A 16827-nucleotide genomic window follows, 5' to 3' on the forward strand; every position below is an offset into this window, starting at 1 on the left:
CCTGTGTTATCGTTGATAGATTATGCATTGACTTTTAGTTTTGTCAGAAGTAAAGTATGCTACATAGAAAAGTTATTTGCTATTCTATCTATTTTTCCCTTTGCATATAACTGTTTACTTGCAATTTGAGTTCACATGCTTTACTTGATTGCTTCATTTTAATCAAAGCACAACTAATCCCCACTTTGGTAACGTCCCACCATTGGTTTCCTTCATAGTAGTACAACTAAGCTCTTTGAACCTTAGCGATGGTAAGAATTGTTTTACTTATTTAGCTGCATTCAAGTTGAGGACAACTTTATTGGGAAAAAATAGATAGAAAAGGGTAATAACAATGAGGTTTTTTTCTCCCAACGGAGCCAAACAGCCTATTAGCAAGTCCATTTAGTTGTCTTCTGTTTGGGGGAATTCTATTTAATTGTTAGTAGATAATATTATTAGAATTTTTAGAAATTATAAGAAAATGTCATTTGTTATTTTTGTTAGCTTACACATGTCTAAGCAGCAATTGATTCTTATAAAATGTTCCACAACAACGCGCGAGGTATCATCTAGTTTATGTATAATTATGCTTAACTAAGTCAGTTTCGGTCACGTCGGCATAAATAGGTCGGTCTTCCTTGAGTGCACCTGCCGATTCAAATAAAGAAGTGAACGTGTACGTTTGCCTGACCGACCCACACAGAGCAGACGCGTTGGAGTTGCTCTCACGGCTTCGATGACGGAGCCGCTTCCGTGTTCCGTCTTTTTGGCCTCCCACGTTATGACTCCATTCTCGTACCACCGAACAGCGGGGCACATGACATTGATGCAATTTTACAGGAAAGTCAACTTCCTTTTGCGCACCTCACAGAATGAACCACCCTTAAACTGACAGCAGGCCGCCGGCCCACGTCATCGTCCTCTTTTGGGTTAAGCCCGCACGCCCGCACGCGCACCTCGCCTGGGCCTGCCTGTCATTCAATCAAACGTATTAAAGTATTTTTTTCCCAGTTCCCACGCACCTTCTCCCCCGAAAGCCCAAACTGGCGCAGCCGAGCAAACCCAAACCCCAACTCCCCTTCCCGGCGATGTCGCTGCCGTCGCCGCCGCCGCCGTCGGGCCGCCCGCGCCGTGCGGCGTCGGCGCGTCCGGGGTCGTACGACGAGTCGCTGGTCGACACCGAGCTGCAGGCCTACCTTGGGAACTCCCCGTCGCGGCGCATCCGGCGCCTGCGCCGCCTCTCCCCGGAGGAGCGCCAGCGCGAGACGGAGACAGAGGCGCTCATTGCGCTCTCCCTGGGCTTCCCCATCGACGCCCTCCTCCCCGCCGAGGAGGCCATCCTCGCGGACGCCGATGCCGCCGCCCCCAACGACTACATCGTCGTCCGCAACCACATCCTCGCCTCCTGGCGCGCCGACCCGCGGGTGCCGCTCCCCCGCGCGCGCGTGCTCGAGACCGTTGCCTCGAGCTACGACCACCTAGTCGCCGCCGCGCACGGCTTCCTCACCCGCGAGGGCCACGTCAACTTCGGCGTCTCCGCCGCCTTCCCCGCATCCTCTCCCGCCGACGCGCTCCAGGCCCCAGCCGCTTCCGTCCTCGTCATCGGTGCTGGCCTCGCCGGGCTCGCTGCCGCGCGGCAGCTTCTCCGCTTCGGCCTCCGCGTGCTCGTCCTGGAGGGCCGCGCCCGCCCTGGTGGCCGCGTTTACACCTCCCGCCTAGGCGGGGGCCAGGCCGCCGTCGAGCTCGGTGGGAGCGTCATCACTGGCATCCACGCCAACCCGCTAGGCGTGCTCGCCCGCCAGCTCGGGATTCCTCTCCACAAGGTGCGTGACCGCTGCCCACTGTACCACACTGACGGCCGGACTGTGGGCACCAGGCTAGATAGAAGTATCGATTTGGTGTTCAATACGCTTCTTGACCACGCCACCAGGCTGCGGGAGGCTCTCAAGGAAGCCGCAGAGAGGATCTCGCTGGGGGAAGGGATCGAAAGGCTGAGAAGGTTGTACAATGTGGCCAAAAGCGAGGAAGAGAGGGAGGTTCTGGACTGGCATCTGGCAAACCTTGAGTTCTCCAATGCTGGTTGCTTATCGGAGCTCTCTCTGGCGCACTGGGACCAGGACGACCAGTTTGAGATGGGTGGTGACCATTGCTTCTTGGCTGGAGGGAATTCGAGGCTGGTACACGCCTTATGTGATGGTGTACCAGTGTTGTATGAGAAGACGGTGAAGCGGATTGAGCATGGAGTAGATGGCGTGAGCATCACAGTGGAAGGAGGGCAGGTTTTTCAGGCGGACATGGCGCTCTGCACTGTTCCGCTTGGAGTGCTCAAGAGTGGGAGCATTGTGTTTGACCCAGAGTTGCCTGAAAACAAGCTTGGGGCGATTCAGAGGTTGGGGTTTGGTTTGTTGAACAAAGTGGCTATGGTGTTCCCATCTGTATTTTGGGATGAGGAAATTGACACATTTGGGTGTTTGAATAAGGAGTCCAGCAAGCGTGGGGAATTCTTTCTCTTCTACAGCTACCATACCGTCTCTGGCGGTGCAGTACTTGTTGCACTTGTGGCGGGAGAGGCTGCTTTGGAGTTTGAAAAGGTTGATCCTGTTGTTACACTTCATCGAGTACTTGGTATTCTTCGAGGTAATCACCACTAAAATTAACAACCATGTTCACGGCACAAGTTTAGTTGATATATTCAATGAATGTTGGGAGTTAGATCATCTATTTGTAAGAACTAGATGATACCCCCGCGCGTTGCTGCGGGAATTCATAGTAGTAATAATATATATGATCAACATTTATGTATTGAATAATATTTTAGTTAGAATCATAATCTGGTAGTTGCATGGACTACATAAAGTTTATTATGTTTGCATGAATAACTCGTACTTCAATTGTAAAAACGGTGACATTTAAGAGAATTATGCATTATTTTTGTGATTTGTGCACTCTTCGGAGATGTGTCATTCCATTTATTACACGATCATCAGTTACAACTGGATGAGCATATGCTTGGAGTTGTTTCATGCTATTATCTACTTTGTTGTTTCACCTATGAACAATCTTAGCAGAGGTATCTGGTGCCTATTATTTTATCGTAAACGCTCTGTTCTCTCTCTCTATATACCAACCATAGTATTGAGGCATACAAACTTACTTGAGGAGGGGGGGGGGGGGATCCAGGAACTCAGAATCGTGGACTACTTGCAGTTACATATGTCAAGTATATTTGAAATCTGAAAGGTAGCAAGTGTATCTATCTCAAGAAAACATTCTAGGAACAGAAGGGAGCAAGATTCTCCCATTCTGAAATTAGTATTAGGCAGTTCAGACATTTCTTCAGTTCTTAATAGGCATCCAAGCAGCCTTGAATAAATGGAGTTCAAATAAATCCGTATACAACGGAATAGGTTAGCTGACAAATTATCAAAACAAAAAGTATGATGGTCAGCAGTACGTACACAAAACATCAATGTTTGCTTGATGGCCTTTCCTGATCTACTACTTGCATATGATGCATACATATGGAATAAAGAAAATAAATTCACTCACAAAACAGTCATCCGCGCACATGAGATGTTTCAAGTAAGGCCAGTGCATAGTGTCAGTGTGCATGCTTACATCAGAAGTAGGATGAAAACGGAGTGGAAACGGACGGAACTGGCTGGTACCACATTTGTTTTCATATTGTTTGCAGAAGCGGAAACGAATACAGAAACCCCGGAAATGAATACGAAAACAGATACTACCAGAAACAGACACGGAGCGAATACAAAGCGGACATGGAAACAGAAGTGGGCGTTGACCAGAACATAAAACCCTCGAGTCATAGAGAAATAATAATAATAAAAAACAAATTTAATGAAATATCACCATAGCTACAAAATAATATGATTACGTTAGCAACTTAGCGTAATATTGTAGTACTATTGGACAATTTGGGCCTGAAATCATCTATTCTGCTCAGTGTGTCATCATGTGTTGTTTGGTGGTTGGGCTACAAAGCGGCCATAGGCCTATACAAAAACGGAAATTCCATATTCACGGAAACAGAAAGTTCTGTTTCCACGCCTGTTCCACCGGAAAACACCGTTCCGTTTTTGTTTCCATTTCCGCATAAAAAAATTCCATTTCCATTTTCGTTTCCATTTTCATATTTCCTCTCCATTTCCATTTTTCCTCCGGAAAAGCGGAAAGTTTCCACTCCATTTTCATCCCTAATCAGAAGTGATTCAGTAAAGCTAGCCCGGGACTCCCTGTGGAATCAACCTCCCAGCAGCGCCTGAACCGAGGCATTAGGAGAAGATGAAAAATAAATCAACACCATGGGCAAGGTGCACTGGCAGTCGTGCCAGACCAGGAGAATCATTGAAGGCAAGGGGCTCAACGATCAGAGTGGCCCACTGGCAACAGGACCACATCCCGAGATATCCCGAAAAGTCGTCGGAGACGAGGTGGGCTGGCGGTTTTGCCGGAGCCGAAGAGCCGCCGGAGGCGAGCGGATAGGCGGTCAGCCGAAGGATTATTCTCAACCGGAGATTGCTTCCCCGCTGCCACATCCCATACGGTGCCGGGGAAAGGATGTTCTGGTGGAGAGGGCTCGATCGGTGAGACTTGAAGAGAGGGGCGAGAGAACATCACGTTAGTTGTTTTTATATTGTGAGATGGATCCAGAATAAAGGACCCGAGTGGACCCAGAGAAAAGGACCCGAGTGGAAGACGATGGGCCTATGGATGATGAATACACATGGTAGTGGGTAGAAGCTGGAGAGGCCATACTTTTGTCTTCCACGTACAAATAGGCGAGGCCATCAGTTTGTCTTCCACGCACAATAGCTAAAAGGGCAGCCCGGTGCATGTAGCTCCTGCTTGCGCAGGGTCCGGGGAAGGGTCCAAAAAGAGAGTCCTATTGAAAAAGAAATTATCCAAAATAGAAAGAAGTTTTTTTTTGTGCTTTGGGTCTATAGTATGCAGCCTTTCCCTACATTTCTGCAAGAGGCTGTTTCCAGGACTCGAACCCGTGACCTCATGATCACAAGGCAACAACTTTACCGCTGCGCCAAGGCTCCCCTTCCTTTCACGCACAATAGATACATGACATAAATCATCCAATCCATGCTGCAGCGGGAATAGCCAGCTAACTCCGGTAATTATTGCCCCGTTTATTGACCTCCACATGCATTCAACGGGCCAAGAGGAATGCGCTTAGTGAGAGGAGGTCAAGGAGGAGGAATGCGCTTAGTGAGAGGAGGTCAAGGAGGAGGAATGTGCTTAGTGAGAGGAGGTCAAGGAGGACACGTCGGGGAACTATGATGATTAACCTATGGCGGGTCCCCCCTGTAAGTGGGTAACAAAATGATGTTGTGGCTGGGCTGCTGATGTGGATAGCTTGCATGTCAAGAGAAATAAGATAGTTGGGATGAACTCTTTAGGTATTATAGATATGCGGAAAGGCATTTAAAAAACTACATGAAGTGGTTTGCTCATTGCGCTTGTGTTTGGGTAAACACTAAACAAAGTGCAATGAGCAAGAGAGGCAGGATAATGTTGAGTGGAAGCTTTTAAATGATGTGTATATCTGCTAATCCATATGAAAAATTATGTTTGAAACATATTAATGTTGTATACCTGTTATACACTCTATATTCCTTGGTGGAATAGGTGGTCATTTAAGATCAGGTTTAAATAGCTAGAACAAGTAGTGCATGTGATTATGTTATAATCATTGTCACCACACTATTCCATTGAAATGTCGTTTTGTCTTGATTTGAGTTGTGATTTATATAGTAATAAAATAGCTATTTTGATGTACTATACCTTTTTTTTCTGGACTTATTAGAAGGTGCAGTCGATTGTTTAGAGTATGGATGTCTTTTGCTAGTAGCCATTACCTGTTTCTTGTTAGTTTTTTTCTTCTCCAATCACAGCATCTCCAATGCTCCTAGGTATAGGTGCTTAATTTTTTTTTTCACGACACGTGGCAGAGAATATGAGAAAAGTTAAGAATTGCCCCTTAAGCATTTATGTGGGAGCATTTAACTACCTATAAGCACATGTGCTTACATTGGTCATTTTTGGATTAGTTTATCAGATGGATGCTTAATGATATGGTAACAACAGGGGTTATGCAATAGAAGCTTATTAGGGGGATGCATGCAAATTCTTTATATTGGAAATATGATTTGTTTACTTGTTTAATAAGCACTTAAAATGCTATTCATGATTTGTTTGCAGGTATCTATGGCCCAAAAGGCGTTACTGTGCCTGACCCCATTCAATCTGCTTGTACAAGATGGGGTAGTGATCCTCTCTGTTGCGGTTCATACTCTCACATCAGAGTTGGGTCTTCTGGAACGGACTATGACATTCTTGCTGAGAGTGTCAGTGAAGACCGGCTCTTCTTTGCTGGAGAAGCAACCAACCGTGCATACCCTGCAACGATGCATGGTGCCTTATTGAGCGGACTAAGAGAAGCTTCCAGAATTCTCCGGGCTTCACAAAGCAGAGTGGATTCCGATCATAAAAAGTATGCTCTGCAGAAAAGCCTTAGACCTCCTGATGGCATCCTTGAAGATCTTTTCACGGAGCCAGATCTTGAATTCAGCAGATTCTCATTCGTGTTCTCCTCCATGACACCCGACGATCCACAGTCTATGGGCTTGCTCAGGATTACACTTGAGAATCCCCATTTGGAAGGGGACCAAAAGGATCAGGAGCCTGCAGCCGAGAAGGAGGCTCACCAGAAAGCTTTCCACTTATATGCCGCCATCTCTCGAGAGCAGGCCAATCAGCTGCAACTGGCAGGCGACGACGATCGAGGTAGGTTAGAGTTGCTATGCAAGGATCTTAGTGTAAAGCTGATGGGGTACGACAGTACATGTGATACAGGCAACTCTCTGATTTTAAGCATCCAAAGCGCTCAGAAAGCCAGGAAGAGGCTGCAGCGCCCGAAGGACTTCAAATTCTGACATCGATTTGTGTTACCAGATTGCGTCCCCCCTCCCCCCTCTTTGTAGAAAAGAAGCATTCTTAGCTAGGTTGAAGAATCTGAGGTTAGATTGTTTTGCAATTTAGTGTTGTACAAATTCAGACATTGGGGCCATCCAAGATCCTGCCGTGTTGCGCTCCTAGTTGTAAATTGCAGCATCTGGGTTCAGTAGATTAGAACTGGGATGCAAATGGCATGATGAGTGTATCCAGATAGTTTTTTGAAGGGGTATATGCACTGCAGATGGTAATGTTTGCTTTGCCTGTTAATGTGGCTAATAATTTCAGACGGGCATCTGTCACTCTGACCATGAGCAGCCGCGAGATGATTTCTGTTAGAAAATGCAGGCTACTCCTAGCTCCAGCGTCGAGTCCTCCATACGGACTAGGACATCGAAACTAAAAAAAAAGAGTAGATGGTACCCCACGGATTATTGTGGGAATTTGTTGCAATATATTTCATGGAGATTGGAACATCAATATTTGGTTAATAATATGAGAACTTAAACTAAAAATAGATATGATTACTTGTACCTGATTACTAAAATATACTCCCTCGGTCAGAAAATACTTGTCATCAAAATGGACAAAAAAGGATGTATCTAGAACTAAAATACATCTAGATACATCCCTTTTTATTCATTTTGATTACAAGTATTTCCGGACGGAGGGAGTACTAGTGTAGTATTAAATATAAGTAGCATATCGATTTTCTCATGCATGATTATATATTGAGTTGGATCTTTTGCCATGAATGAAGCCAAGCAGCCAGATGCGTCGAGTCCACCGCCTCCACCGGCGTTGGAGAAGCCACCTCCCACCCCTTCGCAACGTCGACAGGGGAAGGTGATGCCACCTACCGCCTTCGTTGCCTACCGACATCATCGCCACAGTCGGCAAAGTCAATGTCATCGCCCCCGTCGTGGCCGACCTTCCTCCCATGTCGTGGGACATCGCGTAGAAGAGCCACCGTACTATGGGCAAAATGAAGGGTGCCTGGCATAATTCTTTTAGGAGTTTTCTTATTATATTGGTGTTGAATGAATATAGAGCATATGTTTGTTCAAAAACAAAAAGGTTGACTTCCTATTCAAACACCCTTATTCCTCTCTAGCCAAATCTTCCCCAGCGTTGACTCCGATTTCCTGCAAGTGCACATCATTTAGTTATATTTGTTTTTGAAGTAAGACTATCGATCCAATGAAGAGCCGAGGAAATGGTCTTTTGCACCCTATAGAGGTTTATCGGCATATGCCTACAATTTATTTTAGATCTCAAGCAAAAGTGGTGCGAAGGTGGAAATATTATAAGTATGTGTGAAAACGAGAGCCAAAGTGAGTAAGAATTGTAACCAAGGACAAGAGAGTAATGGAAATGACGGAAACTACAACATGTGTTAAAAGTGTTCCCGGTGAGTATGGATTCACCACTAGAGCACCCCCCTTACCATGACGGTAAAGATATGGATCATCCCAGAAGTACTTCAAACCGTCGAAGAACTTCTTTCTTTGTTGATGCATGTGGCAGATATTTTCCGTCAAGGAAGTTAGCATAACCTGCAAACCAAAGCATTTCCTCCTTGACAACACCAAGAATTTCTCCCGGGAAAGAATCACTAATGGGAATAGGAGCATCAATACAATGCCCTCAAACTCGAAAGGTGATATGCAACAGGGTTATCTTCTCCTTTTTCTATCAATGATTTGTAAATCAAATTCTTGAAGTAATAGAACCCACCGAATCAAGCGAGGCTTTGCATCTTTCTTAGTAAGAAGGTACTTCGAAGTTTGATGATATGTGTAAACGATCACTAGAATAAAGAATATAGGCTCTAGACTTATCACAACTGAAAACAACTAGTAACTCTTTTTCTATGGTGTCATAATTTTTCTGAGCATTATCAAGAGCACAACAAGCATAATGAATAATATTTATCTTCTTACAATTGTGTTGTCCAAGAATAGCACCTACGATGTAACCACTATCATCACACATAACTTCATAAGACCGATCCCGTTTTGGTGGCTAAATGATGGAGCCATGATTATGCTTTTGGTAGCTGTTCAAAAGCTATAATGAGATCCTTATCAAAATTGAAACGACCATCCTTCTGCAAAAGGTTAGTTAACAATTTGAGAACTTTCAAAAAAAATCTTTAATAAGCAGTCTATAAAAACCCGCATGACCAAGGAAGCTTCATGTTCCTTTCACATATGTGAATATGGAAGCCTCTCAATGACTTCTAATTTTGCTTTATCCGCTTCTATTCCCCTGCCAGAGATTTTGTACCCAAGCACAATACCTTCCTTTACCATGAAATAACACTTTTCCAGTTGAGAACACGATTAGTATTCCCACTCCTCTGCAGAACATTGCGGTTGTGCAAACAATTAAGAGGTTTCATAGATGGAGAAAATTTCCATTATCAACTCAAAAAAATCAATGAATATAGCGAAAGTGCTATTTTGAGCTCGGGCTCACATGCTTGGAAAAGACTGTCGTTGCCGCATACCTCCACCAATGCCTCCTTCAGCAGGGTACTCGCCCCTTACCATGACGTCGACCGGGATCTTTGGCATGGTGAGCTCCTGCATTTTACCGGCATGCATGACAATGGGTTTGGTTTAGGGTTTGCTTACTTATGTTTGTAGTTGTGAACTATGATACATCGTCATCAACTTCACCATGCTAGTTTATTATGATCATATGTTTCACTAGTCGATAAATTTTTGTTTTATCGATGATGAAAAATATCCATACTATCCTCATGTTTTAGGGCTTAGGCATTAGAATTTGGCTCTACTTCTGCCTAAGCCCAAACTTTGTGGTACGTTGGGTAATATCCGAGGCAACTTATAACTTAGGGGGCGGGGAGGGTTTGGATGTGGTTCTATTCACGTCCAACAACATTTACTCAATTATCTTGAACAATTTCTTTCCAGTGCTAGTCTTAAATTTGTTCTTTTGTCGATACGCATAACACACTCAACATGTCAAATGCCAACGTAGAAGAAGAAATTGTCAAAGAAAGTTCATTAAAGGGTGTTAGCCCTACTTATAGATAGGTGATGAAACCCGAGACCTTGTTGACCTGCAAAATTCTTCACAAAAAGCTTGACTACACATTTGCTTACAAGGAGGGGAGAGATAGAGAAAGAAGAAGAGTGTGTTCCACCTCTACACATGCTTCTAGAGAAATATAGTAAATGCAAAGGAAAGAGAAGGAGTGTAAACTATTGTATGTATGAGTGATTGATGTCTACTACGGAACTTTATTCTTGTAGACTTGGTTGGGCTTTCAAGCGCAGAGTTTTGCATGGCAGTAGCAAATTTCCCTCTAGTGGATGACCTAAAGTTTATCAATCCATTGGAGGTGTAGGGTGAAGATGATTCTCTCCCAAACAACCCTGCAATCAAATATAAATAATCTTTTGTGTCCCCAACACACCCAATACAATTGTCAGTTGTATAGGTGCACTAGTTCGGCGAAGATGTGATGATAGATGTGTAATATAGATGGTAGAAATAACTTCTGTAATCTGAAAAAATAAAAACATCAAGGTAGCAAGCAACAAAAGTGAGTAAAATTGGTGTCTCAATGCTTGGAAACAAGGCCTAGGGTTCATACTTCCGCTAGTGCAACCACTCAACATCATTAACATAATTAAACAACATGATAATCCCTCAAAGTGCAGCAAAGGGTCACTCCAAATTTTCTAATCCTTCAAAGTGCTATGACAACACCATATGATACATATCTTTCAACCTTTAAGCCTAGATTACCCCAACGTCACCACGGGTATCCGCAAGTTAATTACTAGACAAGCATCATGTAATCTCAAATCCAAAATATTCAATCTAACATAAAAAAAAACTCAAAGAGCAAGACTCAATTCACCACAAAAAGGATAGAGGGAAATGAACATCATAAGATCCAACTTTATTAATCAAGCTCACGATAAATAAATGATGCGGAGCATCCCAAGGTCATCCCCATGGACCTACCTACGTCTCCCACGACACCACTTGGACCAATGACAAGAGCTCGAGCAAAGGCTATCGAGGATAAGGTGAACTCGCTCCTCTCCGAACTACCACTTCCTACATGTGTGACATGGCTACTACCTCAAGCGGAGACACTATGTGTTATCAGGTACCTAGAGGACAACCACGGAGCAGCTACACCCAATGGACAAGACGACGCATACACCAAGTACAAGGACCAAAATAGGAAGCTCCCTGAAGTTGACAGCCATCGGACGACCGGTACCCGTCAGACGGCCGACGCCTGGGAGCTCCAGTCGGCCAGCCAAATCCCATCCTGCGCACGCTCCAGCCCCCGAACGACTGAAACCACCACCACCGAACCAAAACATCAGAAGTATGGAGACCACCGGACGACCGATGCCCCGGACGTCCAACGCCGGCCTGAAATCCTACGCCACCATCCCGAGCCAAAACGTTGGACTTCCGACAAGTACCGGACGTCTGGACCCTCGCGAGCCACCGGACGACCTGTAACTGTCGGACGTCCAACACCTGTGCATGCACCACGTGTTGGGCTGAAGCCCATGTACCCCTTCGCCCACTTAGACTATATATACTCCTCCTCATCCCTCTTTCTAGGGTTAGCAATGTGATAGCTCATTTGAGAGATAGAGCTTTGCTCATCCACTTGGTTACTTCTCCATCGGAGTTCATGACCTCTACGGAGAAGATCCCCCAAGAGGATTCAAGACCCCTCAAGACCTCCTCATGGAGAAGAACTTGCTACTTGTATCGTCCCTTGTTGATCATATCTCTTTGTGTTTCGAGGATCTAGCACATGTGTAATCGAATCTTGTTGGTTTGAGTGATTCCTCTCGTGTTTTCCCTCGTGTTCTTCGTAAGATCACCTCCAAATCATGAAAGATCGGCCCTAGGGTTTCCACCCTACATCATCTTGGTATCATGAGCCTTGGTTGATCACGAATTTGGAGCCCCCACCCTTCTTTTCTAGCCTTGTTTTGTTGTGTTCTTCCCCAAAATAAAAATCCCCCAAAAAATAACCTCCCATTTTTTTATTTGTTAGTGTGATGAAGTTCTGTTGGATTTAATCCATGGATTTCATGTGTAGCAGGCAAATCTAGCTTTTCCCCATCATCTCCATCATTTTCATCCACAAATTCGTCCAATTTTGCCCCCACCGTGAACCCTGGAAGTTCATCCCATGCCCGAAATCACCTAGGCACCGGACGCCCGACAGTCTCCGGACGTCCGACGACTACTAGTCGTCCGACGTTTCCTGACGAAACTGAAATTTTTCGCCCGAAAATTTTCAGCCACCGTCCACACTTTCGCATTGCCACTCCTTTCCCACTTTTGCATATGCACCCCAATACCACATTCCGTACCAACACTACGATAACTCCACTTGTCCAACCACCACTGCTTTTTGCAACCACCTTTGCTTACACATTATGCACTGCTACAATTTTGACACATTTGGTCTTTGAGAATTTGAGTTGAGGTTTCCGTTTCCTAACGTGTTTCGGCTACTTAGGGACGGTTCGACATCGACATCACCGACACTCATCTTCGTCATCGACATTGTCATACCATCATCTATTCTTGCTTACACTCGACATACCACGGACGATAACCTCGATGACATCTTTGTCTACTCCTTGCCATTGCATTGATAACCCCATAGCCCATTTTGCGTACTTTTCCTATCGAGACTAGCCATTGAGTATTGCCGGCAACGTTACTTGTGCACATTAGTGATCATAGTTTCCCATTGCGTACATACCATATCATCTTGGTACATATCTTGGTCTCATCACAAGGTTGTCATCGCATATACACAATTCTTATCTTGGTTCATGAAGTTTTGCATAAGTGGCCAAAGAAAGAGCTCAAAAGAGAAAGAGCCAAACAAGCTTTTAAGCAAAAGAGGAAAGATAAGCAAAGAGCTTTTAAGCAAGAACCATAGCATCATACTGCATTAAGATTGTCATACTCGATCATCTTGGATCATATCACCGGAACACCATACATATAACATACTTGGGATAGAAGTCATTGCATTTGCTTTGTAGGTTGTGCACAAGTCTATGGCGCAATCATGCCTAGCATTGTGCAATCGTGCTAGCATTGTGCAACAAGAGCATTTTCGTGGATTCCACATTTTGGCTCATTCCTTGGTTGCACGACCCCATTTATCTATCCGTGTGTGTGTTTCCGTGTAACACTTTTGCTATTGGTCTACTTGTTGCATTTGCAAATTTGCGAACCTTTTCCAACATCATTGAGTCTCACTAACAATTGCCTAAATTTTGTGCCACCATCCTAACCGAGATCCACCATAAGCTTTTACTTGTGTAGGCGTGAGAACCGACAAGAATTGGTACCAATTGTGCTATTTACTTGTTACATCTTTGAGTGATCACTGATTCATCTTCAACATCGGTCAAGGTACATTTGGTATAGTTCTTATCTTTCTTCCACTCACACATTTACTTGCAATGATGGATAGGCTAAGTTCTTCTACCAACCCACTCTTCATCGAGCAAGACGACGACTCGACCTCCTACGTCACCAAGAGCCACCTTTTGGGTGCACAACAAGCTTTGCATCAAGAACAACAAGCATTGAGCGACCGCATCGACAACCTCGCCACCGACTTGCGTCTCTTTGAGCAACGTACGAGAGATTACTTCGACAACAAGCTTGACGAACAAAAACAAGAGAACAACGCAAGAATGGATGAGGTTCGTGCCTTGTTGGTCAACCGCTCTTCTACCACTTCATCCTACTTAAGGGGGAGCCACTCAAGTCATCATTCCGACTCCATCTCTGGCTCAAGTACACCGACATCAAAGACTCTACATCGAGCCGCATGCCAAGACCATCACGCAAACCGCAATCCTCTACATGGCAATCGTACACAAGAGCAACTTATAGCGCAAGAACATCGACATCGCCAAAATCAAGCTACCTTTGCACAAGCACAAGAAAGGCAACGCCAACGCCGACAAGAGGAAGAGCGAGCACGCCAACACCAAGACGAACAAGATGCCGATGCACAACGTCAACAACAACAACGACGTGAAGCTCAAGCACTTGAGGTACAACGTGCCCTCCAAGACACAAGTCGCAATGTCGCCGCACGCAGCCAACATACGCATGAGCAAGAAGAAGCACTTCACGACGAAGTTCAAGAGAGGATCTATCAAGCATGATTGCACCGACAAGTTCCTCAAGCTCCTTCACAAGTTTCACAAGCTCGACAAGAACCACAAGTTCGCCAAGAGCAATAAGACAATGGGAATCCTCCACGCCAAGAGCAACATGAGGTTGAAAACCCTCCACGTCAAGGGCGACATCATCCCCGACCCCAACACGATGAAGAACAATGCTACGGCAAGCTAAAGTTGACCATGCCCAAGTTCACAGGAAGCAATGATCCCGAAGAGTACCTCTCATGGGCATTAAAGGTTGACAAAATCTTCCGTTTGCACAACTATGAGGAAGAGAAGAAGATCGTCATGGCATCCCTTGAGTTCTAAGACTACGTTCTCATTTGGTGGGAGCAAGTCACTGAGCGACGAGAGGCAAGAGGTGAACCACCCATCACCACTTGGGCGCAAATGAAGGACGTCATGAGAGCACATTTTGTGCCAACCTACTACAACCGCGACCTCTTCAAGAAACTCCAACTTTTGAAGCAAGGAACAAAGAGCGTTGAAGAGTACTACAAAGAAATGGAGATTGCCATGATACGAGCTAATGTCACAGAAGATGATGAGCAAACTATCACACGTTTCTTGAATGGACTCAATCACCCTATCAAGAAGATCGCTGACTTCCAATCTTACTCCAACCTCGTCGAGCTAGTGCACCAAGCCATCAAGGTGGAGCGACAAGTGCAAGATGACTTCAAGTATGCCAAGTTCTCTTCCAAGTCCTTTGGCTTCTTCAACGACCAAGCTTCAATGACTCCAACAACTTCTACCTCAATCAAACCTTCTACAAACAACGGCGACAAGTCAAGTTACAAGAAAACTTTGACCACCTCAAGTCGTCCACCTACTACAAACAACTTCAAGCCGAGAGCTTCATCATCTACAACTCCACCGGATGAGACCTTCAAGACAAGTTCCATCAAGTGCTTCACATGCGGTGGCCGAGGTCACAAGTCCTTCGAGTGTACCAACAAGCGTACCATGATCCTCAATGATGATGGAACATATGACTCCATGAGTGAAGAGGAAATGGAGGCCCTTGAGCAAGTGTCCATGCACCGGCTCGTGAATAAAGATGAATATGATCAAGTCTTTTGTGACGAAGATTCGAGCCCCGCTCTCGTTGTCTCCAAGGTCTTGACACTTCAACATCAACAAGACGAATACCAAAGATGCCATATCTTCCACACTAAGGCCGGCACCAATGGAAGGTCTGTGAAGGTCATCGGGAACTGCCATTCTAACTCTTCTTGGGGGATTCCATCCACAAACACAAAGTTTGTGGCTGACCGATATGGCTCACCATCATTTAGCTATTGCATTTATTTTTCTCATTGTCGGTCACATGTATCGAAGGTCATCATCGATGAAGGAAGTTGCCATAACTTGGCAAGTGAAGAACTATGCTCCAAGCTCCAATTGGTCAAGATGAAGCACCCTCATCCCTACAAGGTCCAATGGCTAAGCGACTCCGACACTATTCAAGTGGAGCACATGGTGCAAGTCTCCTTCAAGATAGGAGCATACTAAGACACTTTGGAGTGTGATGTCGCTCCGATGTCCATTTGCCACCTCCTTCTTGGACGACCATGGCAATTTGACCGAGGTGTCATCCACAACGGGCGATCGAATCACTATAGCTTCAAGATGAAAGGAAAGGAGCACGTGCTACAACCTATGTCACCTAGCCAAGTGGTCGCCAACAAGCAAGCAACCAACCATCAGGGAGAGAATAGTGAGAGAGCGAACCACCAAAGAGAGAGTGAGTGCCACAAGCCCAAATTGAGTGCCTCCACGATGAGCGACAAGAAAAACTTAGTGCTATTTGCCACCAAAAGTGAGATGAGAGATGTGTGTGAGAACCCATCAAGTGTTATGCACTATGTACTTTTGTGCAAGGATGAGGCACTTAAAATTAACACCTCTAACAATATACCTTTAATGTTATCTTCTCTATTGCAGGAATTCCAAGATGTATTCCCTGACGAGCTACCCCCGGGTCTACCTTCTGTTCGAGGCATCGAACACCGCATCGACCTCATCCCCGAAGCACCTCTTCATAACAAGGCTCCCTACTGTGTCAACCCCGAGGAAACCAAGGAGATCCAACGGCAAGTACAACAACTCATCGACAATGGCCATGTACGCGAAAGCTTGAGCCCATGTGCCGTCCAAGTAATCCTTGTTCCCAAGAAAGATGGTACATATCGCATGTGTTCCGATTGTCGTCCTACCAATGCTATCACCGTTCGATACCTTTACCCCATTCCACGACTAGATGATATGCTAGATGAGCTTAGCGGAGCCGCAATTTTCTCTAAATTGATCTTAAAAGTGGCTACTATCAAATCCACATCCAAGAAGGTGATGAATGGAAAACCACATTTAAGACCAAATTTGGCTTATATGGATGGCTTGTTATGCCAATGGGTTTATCCGAAGCACCCGTTACTTTCATGCGAGTCATGCATTTTGTTCTTCATCCCTACATTGGAGTATTTATTGTGGTATATTTTGACGATATTCTTGTCTTTAGCAAATCTCTTAAAGATCATGTCACCCATCTTAGAACTGTGTTGCAAACCCTTAGGAAAGAGAGCCTTTATGATAATATGGACAAATGCCTTTTCGGTGT

At 45.1% G+C, this 16827-nt stretch overlaps 1 protein-coding gene across 1 annotated transcript; it reads left to right on the forward strand.

Moving 5' to 3' along the window:
• The first annotated feature begins 1010 nt into the window (after positions 1-1010).
• LOC123157372 (lysine-specific histone demethylase 1 homolog 2) lies at positions 1011-7217 on the forward strand. Its single transcript, XM_044575637.1, has 2 exons — positions 1011-2619; positions 6214-7217. The coding sequence occupies exons 1-2, from the start codon at positions 1071-1073 to the stop codon at positions 6945-6947; spliced, it is 2283 nt and encodes a 760-aa protein (XP_044431572.1). The 5' UTR covers positions 1011-1070; the 3' UTR covers positions 6948-7217.
• The last annotated feature ends 9610 nt before the right edge of the window (positions 7218-16827 follow it).

This window comes from Triticum aestivum, chromosome 7B, assembly GCF_018294505.1.
Source record: "Triticum aestivum cultivar Chinese Spring chromosome 7B, IWGSC CS RefSeq v2.1, whole genome shotgun sequence".
NCBI lineage: Eukaryota > Viridiplantae > Streptophyta > Magnoliopsida > Poales > Poaceae > Triticum > Triticum aestivum.

What these genes read in the sequence shown, in the direction of transcription:
- LOC123157372 (XM_044575637.1), top strand. Translation starts at nt 1,071, where the DNA reads ATGTCGCTGCCGTCGCCGCCGCCGCCGTCGGGCCGCCCGCGCCGTGCG. An exon ending in AGTACTTGGTATTCTTCGAG is followed by an intron (nt 2,620 to 6,213) that starts GTAATCACCACT and finishes ATTTGTTTGCAG; the next exon opens with GTATCTATGGCCCAAAAGGC.